Source organism: Dermacentor albipictus, unplaced genomic scaffold, assembly GCF_038994185.2.
Source record: "Dermacentor albipictus isolate Rhodes 1998 colony unplaced genomic scaffold, USDA_Dalb.pri_finalv2 scaffold_13, whole genome shotgun sequence".
Taxonomy (NCBI): Eukaryota; Metazoa; Arthropoda; class Arachnida; order Ixodida; family Ixodidae; genus Dermacentor; species Dermacentor albipictus.
The window spans coordinates 15,863,397-15,880,000 of NW_027225567.1; the positions used below are offsets into that span (position 1 = coordinate 15,863,397).

Consider the following 16,604-nt stretch of genomic DNA (forward strand, 5'->3'; position numbering starts at 1 on the left):
AACGAGACAAGCCAAATAAACACACTATCAGACAAGTTGACAAAGCCAGCAGCAAGGTCCAAACAGATGAAGCGTTCTGGTGCTTCATTGGTGCCGTAATGATACATAAAAAAATATCAACATTTGTTTTTCACCTACGCCAAAGCACCCATGTCAAGACACTAAAGTCAACTAAGGTAACTACGTTCTTATTTATTTTTTCTACTTCGACTTTTATTCGCGAGGACACATTGAGCCTCTTCAATTTTTTTTTTGTCCTCGCTACCTTACCCGCGGGCTGCCAGAGCCTGCCAGAGCGCATGCGTTTTTCTCGTGTTGCCCCGGCCACCACGCGGCGCACATCGGTGCTCGTTCGGTTTCCTCTGGCCGAGTGAATTTTCATCTGGCAGAGTTTTGGGCACTTTCTGGCTACCAGACGAGAAAAAGAAACTATCGTCGCTCGCCGCCATCACTGTGGGGACTCGACGAATTGCATCGCGTTCGCTTGAGCGCAACCTCTCCGTAAAGTCTTGTCTCGCCATTGTAGGATACCGAGCAGTATGTGTATGGTTCTCGGTGGACCAAGCGTCTCATATTTTTTTCGGTATTCTTTCGGTAGCTACATTAGGTGCCCAAAGTAGACATTCGATTGTGGCCAACATACTTTGCGCTTTTTTATTTAGCTGTCCCAGCCCCACAAAGGAAAAAAAAAGACATTGCTGTGGCACAGGGCATTGTGGTATGGTGAAAGTTCGATCTTGTTACTTCTTTTGCGGACAGTAATGGGCCACGGGACGCTTCAGTTGCCGGATAGTCTTATTATATAATATTGCGATAGCAATTATATGGACACTCCAGGCGCATTCCTGCCGTCGCCCTCATGTTTCGTATAAAATCCAAGGGCGGTAACATCGTGACCACGCGCCGCATGCTGTATGTGGGAGTGAAAGCGTGCGGAGGGGGATGGGGGGCTGGAATGGGTGAGACGACGATGGTGGCTCAGTCTTGTGTGCGCAGAAGAGAAAAGCAAGTGCGCCACCTTCCATCGCGCGCGATACATCGGGGGGGAGTGGATGAATCGGGATGGGATCTAGGATTCTGTGAATCTGTGATTGCGCAACATGTTGATTTGCCTTGTCTGACGCATTATATACGCTGACGTTTTCTTAGATACGTAGATTTATTGGATACTTAGCGTATACTTAAATATCTTGTTGACAGGTTTTGTGTACATGTGCAGTGAACTTTGTTTCTAGTGACCCTTTTTTACCCTTTCTCAAGCTGTATCTTCGCATTAGTATATATATTCAATTGTATCTTCGCATTTATAATGTACGAGGGCGAGACAAATGAAAGTGAGCTTACCCACCCCGCGCAATAATGGTTCGGTTAATTATTTGCTAGGCATGCGCGTAGTACACAGTCATTTCTCATTTACAAAAGTGACACGCTGGTGTGAGGATAAATGTTTTTTAATGCTCTCATACACTGCGCTGAACATGGTTGCGTGACGTAATGGACGCTCCAGAAGTGGTGCCCCGAGGTTTTTGATAGCTGAAGGTGTTTCCCAAAAAGAAATTAGTCGCCGTATGGCTGCCGTGTTCATTGAACATTTCATTTCATTGGCCACTGTGAAGCGTTGGAGTAAACGGTTCAAAGAAGGACGTGAAAGTTGCAAAGACGATCCAAGACCGGGCCAAAGCCATCGTGCAATCACCCCCAACAAAATTCCAAAGCTTGATGATCTGATGAGACAAGAACGGAGGATAAGCATCGATGAACTGGCAGAGCGTGTGAACATCAGCCACGGTTCGGTTCACGCCATAGTGAAAGAACATCTCGGTTATCCGCTCTTGTGTGCGTAATGGTTGCCCAAGATTTTGAACCACCGCCAGAAGACGGAGAAGTTCAACGCTGCCTTGACTCATCTGATCCGGTATCACAATAAGGGTGACAACTTCTTGCCTCCAATTGTGATCGGGGACGAACCATGGTGACACTTCTACGAGCCTGAAACACCACAGCAAAGCTTACAGTGGAAACATTCAATTTACCACCCCAAGAAAGGAAAGGCCGTCATTTCCGCCGGAAAGGTGTTGACTTTTTTTTTTCGATCGTCAGAGGCCATTTCTGGCTACGCCACTGCTGGTGGGGTACATTTTACTGAGTAGATTTAGGTTGGGGAAGGTTTCTGTCTGGAGCTATCTCCAATCAGTGGCCTCCACCTTCGTGAGTGATTTACGTGGGGGAGCATATCGCACCCTGGTTCCCTGTAGAGTGACAACCAAGCCGAATATTCATTTGGAATGGACAGTGGACTTTCCAGTGTGGATTCTTCGGTGCTCGGATTGTGTACGCAAGAGGTACGCTGTCCACCTCTTCGTTCCCCGCTATTATTGCATGTCCCGATACCAACGTGCGTTGGGTCGGCTGTGGTTCTGTCGCGTGGTATGTTACGCCGCCTGTCGTCTCGAGGAGTACACGGAATACGCGGTGGCTCATTCTGCCGTTCAAGAAATGCCCCCATGTGTCTTGGGAATCACTTACAGTTGAAACTTGATTTAGCGAAGTGATGACCACGCTCGAATTATTTCATTAAATCGGGAAATTCGTAAAACCGAGAACTGAATTTTTCGGTCCTTATAGATCTAAAATTGTAACGTAGCGACACACAAAAGCTACCGCGGGATTGTATTTGCCGCTAATCTAGCCTTCTTTCGCGTAAACTATGAAATAAAGCAACCGCCGCCGCCCCTACCGAGGCAGTGTTGAGTCGGTTCGGCAAGCCGTTGTCGGAGTACGTTATTTTAGGCCCTTGGCCAGACGCTCAGTCAAGTTTCAAGGCCATCAAGGCATTACTGAACTTTTTAAAAATTACGGGCCTGGATTGCAGACTTTGAGCATGCCAAATTGCTTGCCATATGTTCTGCATCTTCCTTCTATCGTCATCGTCACCCATCATGCACCTCTTTCTTCCCTCTTTCTTTCTCTCTTCCCCTTCCCCCAATGCCGAGTAGCTGGCTAGAGGAATATACCTCAGGCCCACCTCTCGGCTTTTCGTGTCATTAAACTTCTTTCTCTCTCTCTCTCGGCTCGACAGGCAAGAACCTAAAGCTTCTTGCCTGATTTGGCAAGAAGTAGTACTTTTACGTGCTTCCATTCTATCGGTGCGGTCTCCACCTCCCAGTGGTCATTTATTAATTTTGTGAGTTCCTGAATGGTTTCGTTGGCAAGGTTACGAATGTTAGGGTTTCCTATGCATCACCTACCGAGGCAGTATACTTGGTGGTGTTTCGTATGGCTGGGTAGACCTCTGCCTTTGTTATGGTACTGTCGAGTGTGGAGCTTGCTGCACTTTTATACTGCCCCTTATAGCACGGCGGTAGGTGGCTTTCGGAGTATTTTATGCGAAGCATATTACGAGGGCTCAACCCAGCTCCTCAGGCGCGGCGGTGACCATGAAATCACGTGACACCGTGACGTCACGACAGAGGAGAAGTGGCTTTGGCTCAACTCTTGCAAGACGGGCTGGGTGGGAATCGAACCAGGGTCTCCGGAGTGTGGGACGGAGACGCTACCACTGAGCCACGAGTACAACGCTTCAAAGCGGTACAAAAGCGCCTCTAGTGAATGCGGTGTTGCCTTAGAAACGCGCTGTTTCTAAGGCGTGCGTCTCTTGCTCAGGCGCACATTTCGTTGCCGCGCCGAACGCTGCTTTGCTCGACGCTCACCGCGTTCAATGCGGGGCGCGTAGTCGCTGCCCTGTAGCCCATTGTCTTACACTCCTTGGCGGGTCGACGGGAACGCTGTCGCGTTCCACTCTTGAAGGCGAAGAAGTAATGCATGAGTTGTTTCTTCGTCTAGCCGAACCAAATATAGCCAAGCAACAGCAGTTCACCAGGCTAAACAGTGGTTCAACAACTAAAATAAAGGCTAGTATGCTTCGCATCCTGGGCTTAACCTTACCTAAGCCACAGCCATTTTTTCACATGTTTTCCGAGCTGCTCAGTGTTCGTACTTTCGAAGGTGTGAAGAGATCTCACAAGTACCTTATTGGCTTCTCTTTTAGATATGAAGGTATTCATGAGTGCTCTTAGAATATTCCAAAAGCGCGCCGTAATTAATTTGCCAGCCAGGGATTCACTCAGCTGCTACAAATTGAGGCGAGCTAGCTGGGTGGTGGAGGCTTAAGCTTCGTTCGTTATTTCTACAATCTTGAACGTGAACTTTCTGTTAAGCTTCTGGCACCCCCAGCGTTTGACTAGACCGTGTCTGGCTTCCCAGTGTCGTAGAAGATGCCCATCTACCTCTTGTATATCTGCTGTCCGTTGTATGCGTTTTATGCAAAGGTTTAGGACTTCCGTAAGTCTTTGGCACCATTATTTGAGGGTGATTATGTAGCCAAGTTGCTCCTTACTTTCTGCGCGAAAAGCAGTACAGTCGGTTATCTTGGCTTGTCCAATTTGTCTTCTCGCGACCCCTCCTGCATCTACTCTCGTATGCACTATGCAGTGGTCGCTTCCTAGTGTCTCCTGCAGATTTACCCAGGAGCTATCCTGTCTTCCTTTGACATATGTCAGGTCAGGGCTCGTGTCCATGTTTACACTGTTGCCGATTCTGATGGGGGCGGCTATATCTGTGAGCAGCTTGAGATACAGGTCCTCTGCTGCCTGCATGATCATTTTCCCTCTTGCATCTGTGTGCGAATAGCCCCAGCTTCTGTCGCGGGCGTTGAAGTCTCCTATGATTATTAAAGGGTTGCTTCTCGTTGGGTTGCGTGCTCCTTGGAAGAGATCTGCGAATTGCGGCCTTTCTTTGTCCGGGGAGGGGAGTGTGGGGGCAGTAGAGATCGACTACAAAAATGCTGTACTTAACGTGACGTGTTCCTTTCTTTATTAGTTTCTACTACAACATGCTCTACATTAGTGTTCGGAATAACATCGTGCCCAACGGCTGTTGCTGTCGTGTAGACTAGAATAGCCACTTTGCACTCTGTTGGATCGCCGTAAACCTTGTATCCTTGTAGAACGCGTCTTCCTCCGGTCTCCTGGAGTGCAATTATGGTAGGTGGCGTTAGGTGTGTGTTTATGTAACAACGGGAAGCCGATGCTAGACCTTTCTGAGCAACATAACCTTGTTATCGTGACTACAAGGCCTAAGTGTGAAGGGCAGATCACGTGGGAAGTGGGAAAATAGCAATCAACCATTGATTACTGTCTGATGACAAAAGGAATTCGTGATAAGTTGAGAGAAATGGCCACTGACGAGGAAAGGCATAGCAACATAGGGAGTGACCATTGGTATAACGTGACCATTGATGACCATGCAGTGATGACCATAAACGCATCATTTTGAAAATGGCATATGTAGCTGGGAAAGAGAGCAAGGAGTGCAAAATGGACAGTCCAAATTTGAACGCTGAACAAATAAAGAATTTAGTCACTAGAGTCGAGGAAGAACTTGGGAAATGGCCAAGAGTGGGAATATAGTGAGGTAAGTGTAATAACGTCAGAAATACGGAAAGAGAAACAACATGCTCGTTGGAAAAGAAAAAAAAGAAACAGAAAAGCTGGTGGAACAGGGAGATATGAGAAGCGGTCGCCGAACGACAGAAAGCCTCCCGAGAGCACAGGCGGGCAAAAAAGGCGCAGTTACCCCAGGATGAAGTGGCGAATAAATGAGAAATATACCGGGAGAAAAAGTCTGTGGTTCAAATACTGGTGCAAGCAAAGATAAAAGGTGAAAGTGAACGTTGGTTGCCAGAAATGCGTGGGAAAAAGAAGGCCGCACGTAGAATATTTTGGAACCACATAAAGTTATTAGGCAGGCAGTCAACAACAATACAACAACATATCCTAGACGAAGATGGAAACAAACTGGAAGGGGAAGCGGCATTAAATTACATCCGAAAAGTAACAACCGAATCTTTCCAAGGCAATGACGAGGTCGCATTTGAAAAAAAAAGAGCATGAAAGAGAACCAGGTGCAAAAGGAGGTGGTGCTGACAAATTTCAACTGGAAGAAAGCCGAAGAGAAAGTTCCTAAGCGCACAGCCACAGGGCTAGACGAGGTTCCTGTTAGGCTGATTAATGAACTAGGCCCAAAATTGAAGAAGGTGTGGTGAAAGCAGTGGAAAAAACTTTAAAAGATAGACGAATACCAGACAGTTGGCGACAAAGTAGAATGAATTTAATTTATAAAGGTAAGGAGGAGAAAGACAGAATTCACTCGTGTAGACCGTCGACCATTACATATGTAATATACGGGCTAGCAATGCAGGCAATTAAATTAAAGCTGCAAGCTAAGGATAATGGCATTTTGGGAGAACTTCAGATGGCTTCGGAACAGGTGGGCGTTTGGATGATAACTTATTTGTTCTTACTCAGTGTATTGAAATATCAAGAGTAGAAAGCAGACCGTTATGCGTGGCTTTGCAGACATTACAGGAGCGTATGACAACGTAGACCGCAACGTTTTGTGGGATATTCTGGAAGGGGAATGCTTACATGACGATTGTCTACAGCTTTTGAGAGAGATTTACCTAGAAAATACCGTTTGCGTTGGATGGGAAGGGATGTATAGCGAGGAGAAAGTTGATATCAACAAGGGACTGAGGCAGGGGTGCCCTTTATCCCCACTGCTGTTTACGATGTACATGCTGAGAATGGAGAGGGCGCTGGAAGGAAGTAATATCGGGTTGAACCTCTCATACAAACAAGCGGGTACAGTAGCAGAGCAGCAGCTTCCAGGTCTATTTTATGCGGACGACATTGTGTTTCTAGCTAACGAACACAGTTATTTGCAACGTCTGGCTAATATCTGTGGACAGGAAGGCGAGAATTTAGGTTTGAAATTTGGCGTTAGAAAATCAGATGTTATGTTATTCAATGAAAACAGTGAACAGACAGTGGCAATACAGGGCCAGGAAATACCTCGGGTAAAAGAAGATAAATACCTTGGTATATGGATAAATGAAGGCAATAGATGTACAGAAACACAGGAAAAAACAATAACAGTAAATGGAAGAGAAATGCAGCCATAATGAAGCACAGAGCGCTATGGGGATACAATAGGTACGAGGTCCTCCGAGGTAGGTGGAAAGGTGTTATGGTTCCAGGACTTACTTTTGAAAAGGCGGATGTTTGCTTGAAATCAGGCGTACAAGCAGGACTCGAAGGGAACCAAAGGTCAGTGGGACGCCTCACACTGGGCGCTCACGAGGAAGACTACAAATGAAGCTGTGCAGGGTGATATGGGCTGGACTTGTTTTGAAGTGAGGGAAGCTCGCAGTAAAATTGAGTATGAAGAACGAGTGAGGAATACGGAATAAAGTAAATGGGCTGGGAGAGTGTTGATGTATCTGTACACGAAAACCATTGATTCATAGTGAGGGAATAGAACTAGGAAGCTTACCAACAAGTATGCGGCCTGTAGGGTGAGCAACGCAGCAACGAAGAACGTCAAGCAGAAAGTCATAGAGGCTGAAAAAATCTCATGGGTGGCAGCAATGGAAAAGAAACCTGCCATGAGTAACTACTTAAGAGGGAAATACGAAATCAGGAAAGAAACAATTTATGATAACTCAAAGGGAAGCTCTTTACTTTGCGAAGCGAATTCAGGATGCCTTAGAACACGCACTTACAAAGCGAGATATAAGAAGGAAGAAGAAGCATGTGCTTGCTGCGGTAAAGGTAGGAAAACGATGGAACATGTTTTATTAGAATGAGAAGATATCTGCCCAGCGGCCGTTATAGGCACCTCTGGTCTCCTTGAAGCCCTTCGGTTCAGCGAGGAAAGTGGAAAAGCAAATATGTTGCTGGGAACGGCGTGGAGAGGTGCCGACATGCAAAGTTTTCTCAGCCAGCTGCAGCTGCGAGCGTGGCGAGCTTCCCCGAAGAGACCATGGAAGCCTTCACCACCTGCCGCGGTAACTCGTTTCGTAGAGAGGACAATGTGCCGCGGCAACACACCCTCGGCGCCGCTGTGACTAAACGTGATCGGTGGACCAACTATTGTTAGTGAAATCGCCAACGCCTTCATGGTTCGACTGAAGCAGGGGCACTTCCTAGAAGGAGATGCTTTGCGGTGCCTTGTCATGAGCCTTTGAAGACGCCAGACAAGGGGCAGTCGAGGCGGCCGCTGTACGAGGTCAGGTCGGGGATTAAGAGGCACTTGCTCGGGTCAAGCACCGTGACCACGAGAACCCACTCTCCTCGATGTAATCAGTAAAACCTGCGTGGAAGTGTGTGTAACCCTCCCCCTAAAGGCGGGTTGACTACGATGACGTTGGACGCTACGAATCGGCTGTGAACTGCCGTTTTTCTCTCACCTAGGGATCTAGGGAGGACAGGATGTTTGTAAGCAGCTGTTGTCGGCTGCTAGAGTGTGCTCGTGAGCTGTGTGCTCGTGCTCGACAAGCAGTGTGCTTGGCGCTTGGAGCTGTGTGCTGTATGATTCATCTTTCGGGCTCCATTTGGGAGTCACGCTAGACTGTCGAATGTATCTCTTGTTTTAATTTAAATATGTAAATAAATCCTATACGCCTAGTTCCTTCCAAGTTCCTCCGTGCGACCTACAACTCCTACAATGTCCGTAATAGAGATTAGTACGAGATGATTCAAAGATTGGTGGAAGAAAAGTAGGGAAGCGACAAAAAACAGAGATGTACAAAACCAATTTGGTTCATCGTGGTTTTTTTTTTAACCTAGGTAGGACATTAGGCAGCATAATAGCAAGAGCCTGGTGGCGCAACCCACCGCCCTGTTCCAAAGGGGACGCTCATAACATCCATCCATCCATCTATATATGTATTGTTTGAGCAGGCCTTGCTTCCTTAGGTACCCGCGGCAGTTGCACTGCCATATGTCTAATTGTTCTTGTTTTCGCTAGCGTGTACTTCCCTTGTTAGTACGGAACGAATTGCGTGCGGTCTCTGGAATGTTCGAATCATTCTACAGGGCCGCTAGTACTGGTATGCAGAGGATATGGTCAACCTTGTCCCTTACATTGCTGGCAGTCATTTGTTTACCGACCGAGCTTTTCATTTGACTGCTTTGTTGGCTAATCTGCTTCATCATTTGTTGGAGCGTTTGTATTAGAGTGGTCTTGGCAATGCATTCGTTGTTTCCTGCCCCTGGCGGGGTTGCTTGAGGTGTAGTCATTTCGTCCTTTGTCTCTTCAAGGTCATAGACGAGGGCACGGAGCTCTGCCATCTTGCGTTTTTGCTGTCCCTGCTTAATTCGGAAGAATTCTTTCTTTCTTTCTTTCTTTCTTTATTCATTTATTCAAGACATTCCTTACAGAAATGCCTTGGGGGATGCGACAAAAGGCACTGAACGTGCCTGACTAGGCCTCGCCACCCTTGGCAGCAGCAGTCACACAAGAACAATAATAACAAAAGTATTCGCTACAATAGGCTCAATTTGGAACACGGTAGAACTTAAACATCAATAAGTGTTCCTTTTTTTTACATCAATAACATAAATACACATACAATCAGATACATTGTACAGGTATGTCGAAACTCTCGTCCGAGAATTCTAATTCTCTTTTAAGTCTTTTATTTTCTTACTAAGTTTGTGCTTGTCATTCACGTGCGAAGCAATGGTGAAGGCTACCTCTGCTGGCCAGCTTACCTTGCCACTGCTGTCCCCGCCTTGGAAGACGCCTGCTTGCGCTTCTTGTTTCCTTGACTTTTGTTGGGTTGCTGGTGAGGCTGATCTCGGCATAGTCCTCCCACTGGAGTTAGTGCTGGGAACCGAGCCATGTCCTTTTGTGGCACGCACACCCCTACCGGCGAGTGGAGCAAGGAGATGGGTCACCAGGGCGGTAGCGGCGTGCGAGCGGTGCGTGGGAGAGCGCGCGCATGCGCGTGCAGCAAGGAAAGGCCGAGCCAATAGCGGCCAAGGTCGCATAGCGGCCACATGGTCGTGCGCGCACATCAGTGATAAACTCTGTGACCTTGGCCGGCCTCGCATTTGACCTTGGCTCCGATTAGGCAAATAAATGCTTCACATACATTAAATATATATACTAATTAACTTTCATTATTTACAGACATAAAGTTGGCGTGCCATCCTACGGAACGAACAGTTACGATGACTCTTTTTATACCCTGTACAAGTCCCGACTGAAAGCAACTTCCGGCTTCCATCGTTCACATCCCATACGCATCCTCATTCAAGACAACAATCTACCATGCTATCTCTTAAAAGTTTTTATTGATATTGTCTGCGCACATTTTGCTTCGTTTCCACTCATTACTGCAGTGTCTACGGACCTTGAACGTCCGTGTAATAAATAAAGAAATTCGAGCAAATGTTCCAGTCACGAAACTGAAACCACACTGTATTGAAGAATCAGAAATCGTGTCTAGTACCACAGTCAACGTACAGTCTTAAATTGTGCTACGAAATATATGGCCGTTCCGACTAGCAATGTCCCAAAAGGTTATGTCAACCGGTTCGCGATGATCTTATCTGTAAAACCCATCAGGCGCTAGTCTGAGGATTTCTACTAAGTAGACGTCACTTTACTTCTGATTGGCTTGTTTTGCAACTGGAATCAATCGTAGGTTAATTCGGGAATCTTTTTTTATTTTGCCACCTGCATACTGCTATTTTGTCACGCAAGTAGCGCCCGGCTCTTCAGGTTAATCCATCTGAACTGGCCGAATCGCTATTCATACTCCACGAAAAACAGAGAGAGGAAAAAAAGGGCGGCGGAGGAGGGGAGGTATGTTTTATCCAGAGTCATGCACCTCTATTCGCAGACCGATATACACTCGTGTAATTCTCGTGTGTTCTTTCATTTGTTTTCCGGCATCCGCACGGAATCTCAAATCTTCGTTGTTTGCTTTCCTTGCTGACCAGTTGTTGACGCGCGGTTTCTAATTGGTTATAGCGTAGTGCTGATGGGCACGGAGGTTGCCGAGCAGATTCGATCCACGGCCGCGGCGGCCGCATTCCCTGGGGGCCGGCGGTTTGCAAAGCCGCCCGTGTGCTTACATACGAACATGTGCACACTAAGGAACCACACGCGTGGTCATAATTAATCTCGAGCGCTAACATCTACGGTTTCTCTCGGAGGCCTGATGCTGTGGTATTGCGATGGAAAGATCGATCGTTCAATCAGTCATTGTTACCCGCCGTGGTTGCTCAGTGGTTATGGTTTTGGGTTGCTGAGCATGAGGCTGCGGGATCGAATTCTGGCCACGGCGGCCGCATTTCGATGGGGGCGAAATGCGAAAACACCCGTGTACTTAGATTTAGGTCCACGTTAAAGAACCCCAGGTGGTCGAAATTTCCGGAGCGCTCCACTACGGTGTGCCTCAAAAAGTGGTTCTCACACGTTAAACCCCATAATTTTAATCAGTTTTTTTGTGCATTTGGTAAGCGAAACATGCCGTATTTATTCAAATCTGAAGCTATTTCGTTTTCCCCACTATTTTTCCCTTTTTCTTTTCTTTTTTGAATATGAATCACGAAACATCGAAACCTGTACGAAACTTTTTTAACGTGAGTTTCGATTTCATAATTTCATTAGGAGACGTCGGAATTGGAAAAATGGATCGCCACTAGCGCCAGCCCCAAAAGACGGTATACTGTAGCCATTACTATCCGCGGCCGCAGCTGCACAGTACTATACAGCTCAAGTCTAACGGTACGCCACTTTTACCGCCTTAAATGTGTACAGGGCGAGCACAGCCATAATGTTTTTCAAAGTTCGCTTTCGGCGAGACGCTGGCATCGAGCACCCACTGTCAGAGTGGTGCCCACAGGGAGCTGGCGCAAGTACGTGGATGGCGATGAACACTGATAAGAACTAACGAACGTCATGTACGTTTTACGGCCTTTTGTCGGTTACTGCTATGTTGGTCTGCTTGGATTAGAGGAAGGCTCCTTTTTCTTTTCTGACCTTCCGAATTTCTCAGAGCTCTAGGTTCGAGTAATTACAAGTAGTCCTTGAGCTCCTTTGCACCTATTCTAGGGACACAATGTCATCAAATTACCTCATGAACTTTACCGCTGATTACGCAAGCAACGAGGAATTGATACAGCGAGCCATGAATAGCTGTGTGTTCCGGAGTCGCAGATGTCTCTTGGGCCCTGATGGCGAGCGCGCTGTTAGCCAAGATGGGCCTGATAGCGGCGCACTGCGTCAACGTGGTCCAGATGTCCGAGCTCTATCCGACCAGGCTGCGCACCACGGCCATGGGCTTCACCATCACCACGAGCCGCGTCGGGGCCATACTGGCGCCCTTCACCAAGGAGCTGGTATGGATCGTGCAAACGGAATTGCGTTACTTGTCACACTGCAGCGCTCTGTCCTGTGCACGTTGTCTTTCGTTGCACCTAAACTCGCCCCACCTTTCGAGAAAAATGTGCCAACTAGCGAAGTTGTCTTGATGGGCACGAATAAACGCGAAACCGAGAAGTGCTCGATCTACGGGATCAAAACGTCCAGGCTAACAAACTTGGGAGGAAGTTGAGGACCACGCAACGAGCAATGCCTGGCGGAATGATTGGCGCAACGTTCAGAGATTAGAACGAGAAGTTATAAACGCCTTTTACGCTATACAGACTGTCCCAGTTAACTTTAGCCAGAGTTTAAAAAAGTATGCAAATGCCACGTAGCTAGACAGAACAAAGGTATAATGTTGTTTTATTGTACTGGTTCTTTTCCTTTCCGCCAAATTAGATTATTAGTCTTAAATAATTACTGAACCTCTCAAATATTATAATTAGATTAAAAGTGTCGATGAAAAGATTGTAGGGCGTCATGAAAAACTCCCGATACAGCTTTCTGTTGCTGAATACCTGCTACATAAATGTGTTTTTGCGAGCGCGAAAAGAGGCCGCAAATTCACGCAAGGTGCCTGGAGCCGGCAGTCGCGCGGCAATTCTGAATTACTTCGCTTTTCGTTTATGTTCATCTTACTTTATTCCTAGCTCTCGTTAAAGTGCACGCGAAAGGTCTGACTGGACAGACGTGGTGAAAAAGAAGACTGTTTTCTTCTTAAAGTAATCTTCATAATTCGTAGCGCTTCAGCCGAAATACTATAATTGAACTAGAGTTTAGCAGGAAGTATGTCGTTCCAACCTCGCCGCCTGCTCCTCTATAGCTAAGTCTATCTTTCTAAGATGAAGTGCATTACTCAGCAAATGTCAGTGGCAAACTGGTGCAAGGCGGCACGCTGCTCCTCCTCCTCCCCAGGGCGTGGTGTTCTTCCCGTGGGTGCCCAAGGTGGTCGACATCACGGTGTGCGCCTGCCTCATCCTCGTGTCGCTCCCGCTGCCAGAGACGTTCAAGGAACCGCTGCCGGACACGCTGCACGACATTAAGAAGGCCAAGTACGCTTGTGCGCCACCGAGACGCTGGGCACATGCAGCAGTGGTCCCAACCTATGCGGCTAAGCCAGACGATATGGCTCCGCGACTAAACTGGAATGGAAGCGTGGAATACCTCGTTTATTTATTTATTTATTTAATTATTTATGGATGCTGTAAGCGTTACATAAGGCTCATGCAAGAGTGGTCATGCAATTTGGTTAATGAAGAAAGCGCGCACAGCGCAATGCTGACTTGACTTTAGCAAAAAAGAAACATATGGAAGAAAAAAAGGTCAGAGCCATATCTCAACGGGATTATATCTCTGATCAACCTGGTAAATGTTAGCGCAACCCTGGATAATCCGATAGTCATGTGGATCAGCCAGCCGTATGCCATAGAGAGAGGGATAAATGGGGGGGCAAGGGCAGGGAAGTTAACCGGTTAAGATTCTGGTCAGGTACCCGGCACTGGGGGACGGGTAAGGGGAAATGAAAGAGGGAAAGAACAGCGGTATGGCCATAAATACTGAGATGTCATTAGTGCTACTCTACGCCTAAACCAATCAACGTACTCCTTTCTTCAGGTGCCAAAGAAGCACCCAATATGTCATAAAGTGCGATTCTTTTTTATCTTCAATATGAAACTTTACTCTGTCCCGATCGGGAACACAATATGACGTCATAGGCGGTTACCGATGCTCGGTGTGCACTTGTAAGCGGTTCCTGGAAAAAGTAAATGCTGGCCGGTCAGAGAACCCTCACGCAGCTCAGTTCTAGCCCACAAGGAAGCATCACGTCTTCGTATTGAATTTGCCTAAGAGAAAATGGTTTGCTAGACGTATGGTGACGCGCCGCAGTGGCAGAGCGAGCGACGCTCAGGCAGAACAACGGAGTAGTTGCCGGCCTCGATCTTCAAGCTGAGCCCGCCTGTTGCTACAAACCACCACCACCGCAACAGAGCCCTATCGCGCAACGAATGAATGCCAGAACAGTATCGAAAAACCACGCGCAATGCAAGAAACACCGAGTTATAGACACATATTCAATTTCAAGAAGGCATACCTTCTTTTCACAATGAAGCTGTTTATGGCTAGGTTCTGGCGGATGTTGTCATTTTTCATACGTTTTCAGCAACATTTTTCATACGTCGGCCAGTACCGAAGATAGTGCAATGCCGCGCCAACCCGCGGCGGAAGTGAAGCAGGCGTCAAGCACAACCCATACGTGAGCCGATCCCGAACGTATTACAACACCGGGCCGATCCGCGGCGAGAGTGCAGTTCGCCATTACGGGGCCCATATTCACAGCTTCGCTCGTCATCCCTCCTCACGGAGTGGAAGGGCAATTTTTTTCTTTCTTTTTCACCCTTTTTTTGTTTTCTTGTCACTTAAAGCTTTAATACCGTGCTGCTTTTGTCATTCTAGCTCTACGAACAGTCAGATTTCGTATAACGTCTTTTGTTTATCAGGTTTACGATCGTATAAGATATTTGCACACTGGAAGCCAAAGCTGAAGGACCTGAACGCGGAGGACTAGTTGCACGGTGCGTGCGTGATTTATAGACCACTGATGGCATGACTCGCCCGGTTCAGGTCGCACTATGAACGGCTATGCCACACACCACACATGACTCAGCATCTTCTGTGCCGATTTCTTAAAGCGTTCTACGTGTACAGACGCCTACATTGTGACTCGCGGCACACCGCGGTGATCATTCATATTTTTTTCCCAGATGTGCACTAACACGCGAATGTGTGGGTGTTTAGTGACCATATACTTTATTTATTGTGCACAGCCTACTAACTTTAGCCACAGAAATATACATCTGTTGCATCAGCAATGCCACTTCCCACCTCAAAGGCAAAATCAGTCCATGCAACTGTTACTCTGCATCAGACAGAAAAAGATGCCGAGCTATGTGTGATAAAATGTTAAGATGGCACTGGACATCAAACTGTTTAACGGTAAAAGAAACAGCACTTGCTGTTCCTTCTATCGCTTCTTCCTTCTGTTGTTGTTGTTGTGGTCGTCGTCGTCGTCGTCGTGATAAGAGTCCTTCTGATGGTTGGCACTATTCCACCTTTGCGTAAAGATGGAGTGTTTGAATAGGCGAACATTACTTGCATTACGAATCGCGCTAATCAAGTACTAATTAGCTTTTAATTATTTTTGTAAGATCAGTTGTCGCAAACAAACAAATGAAATAATTGATATCCACTTAACAGATATCCACTCGCAGTGTGCACATTCCAAGAAAGCGTTTTGGATCTGCCGCAATTTTCAAAAAAAAGGAATGTTCAAAAAAAGAAAAAGAAAAACATGCGCAACGCTGTAAAGTATCGAAATCAAGGGGCTCCCTGCTTGCGCGTGCAAAAGGACTGGAAGCAACAACGTCTTCAAACCTCGGTGTTTTGTGAGGTGGCATATTTCACGAAATTAAACGAAGCATCCTGGCTACAGCGAAGTCGCCATACGACATATATACTTATGCATACGTTTGCCAAAAGCCAGCCGAATTTTATCTATCTAGCATTTTCCAATATCTAGCTATAGACTACATTTAAATGTATACAGGACATGACATATATGCTCGCATACTGCCACACGAAAACGTCACTCCCAAATAGGCGCTTTTTTCTCTTCTCGAGCAAACGCGGCTTGCGTGCCTTGCAACCAGTCACCATGAGCGGCGCAGTGCGACCGCTTCCTATTAGTGAGCCGTCAATTACAACGCCTTTGGTTTTTTTTCTATTACAATTACAGGAAGTGCAGGAAGGGAAAGGACCCAGTGGACTCGTACGTCGCCGCAGAAGCTCAACCATTGCGGTAACAAAGATACAAATGCTGAAGTTATCGGAACAAGTGTCACCTTGCACGCAAGTAAAATACAATAAAAATAGAAAAATGCAAATGTAGTTTCTTGTACGCTTTTTTTTCTCGTGCCGCCATTCTTCTATAAATACCATTACACTTCCAGCATGCACTTTTGAAATTAAAATGCCATAGCGAAGTTACAACGACGAAGAGCTCAACTGTGGAGCCAATGCCATGTTATACCCGACATTAGTGACCGTTTCCGACTCACAGTCAGCCGATCATGAATCCAGGGAGATCTGGGATCGATAATTATTTATAGCCAAAACTTTCGTTCATGTCAGGCCAGACGATTGGACGCGAAAGAGTCAAGTGACACGCGTTCGTCTAGTAGTGACGTGGCAGTTGCGCGCTTCAGAATTTCGGCTTCGTGGTTCGTTGAGTGAAATGAAGCCGTAAATTATCACTCCGCAGAAATTCG

At 46.8% G+C, this 16,604-nt stretch overlaps 1 protein-coding gene and 1 long non-coding RNA gene across 3 annotated transcripts in view; one reads left to right on the forward strand and one right to left on the reverse strand.

Annotated features, from left to right (window-relative positions):
• Positions 1–13,240, reverse strand: part of LOC139051617 (uncharacterized) — a 35,382-nt gene extending 22,142 nt beyond the window's left edge. The window contains exons 1-2 of the long non-coding RNA XR_011509436.1: positions 13,136–13,240; positions 9,615–9,768 (exon numbers count right to left, since the gene is read on the reverse strand). This is a non-coding gene — a long non-coding RNA (uncharacterized lncRNA). The remainder of the gene's footprint in view (positions 1–9,614; positions 9,769–13,135) is intronic.
• The window catches only part of LOC139051616 (organic cation transporter protein-like), a 151,964-nt gene extending 135,751 nt beyond the window's left edge, over positions 1–16,213 (forward strand). For both annotated transcript variants that reach the window (XM_070528553.1, XM_070528554.1), the window contains exons 10-12: positions 12,073–12,254; positions 13,195–13,331; positions 16,073–16,213. In XM_070528553.1, coding sequence (XP_070384654.1) covers positions 12,073–12,254; positions 13,195–13,331; positions 16,073–16,139 — 386 coding nt within the window. In that variant the 3' untranslated portion in view covers positions 16,140–16,213. The remainder of the gene's footprint in view (positions 1–12,072; positions 12,255–13,194; positions 13,332–16,072) is intronic.
• The last annotated feature ends 391 nt before the right edge of the window (positions 16,214–16,604 follow it).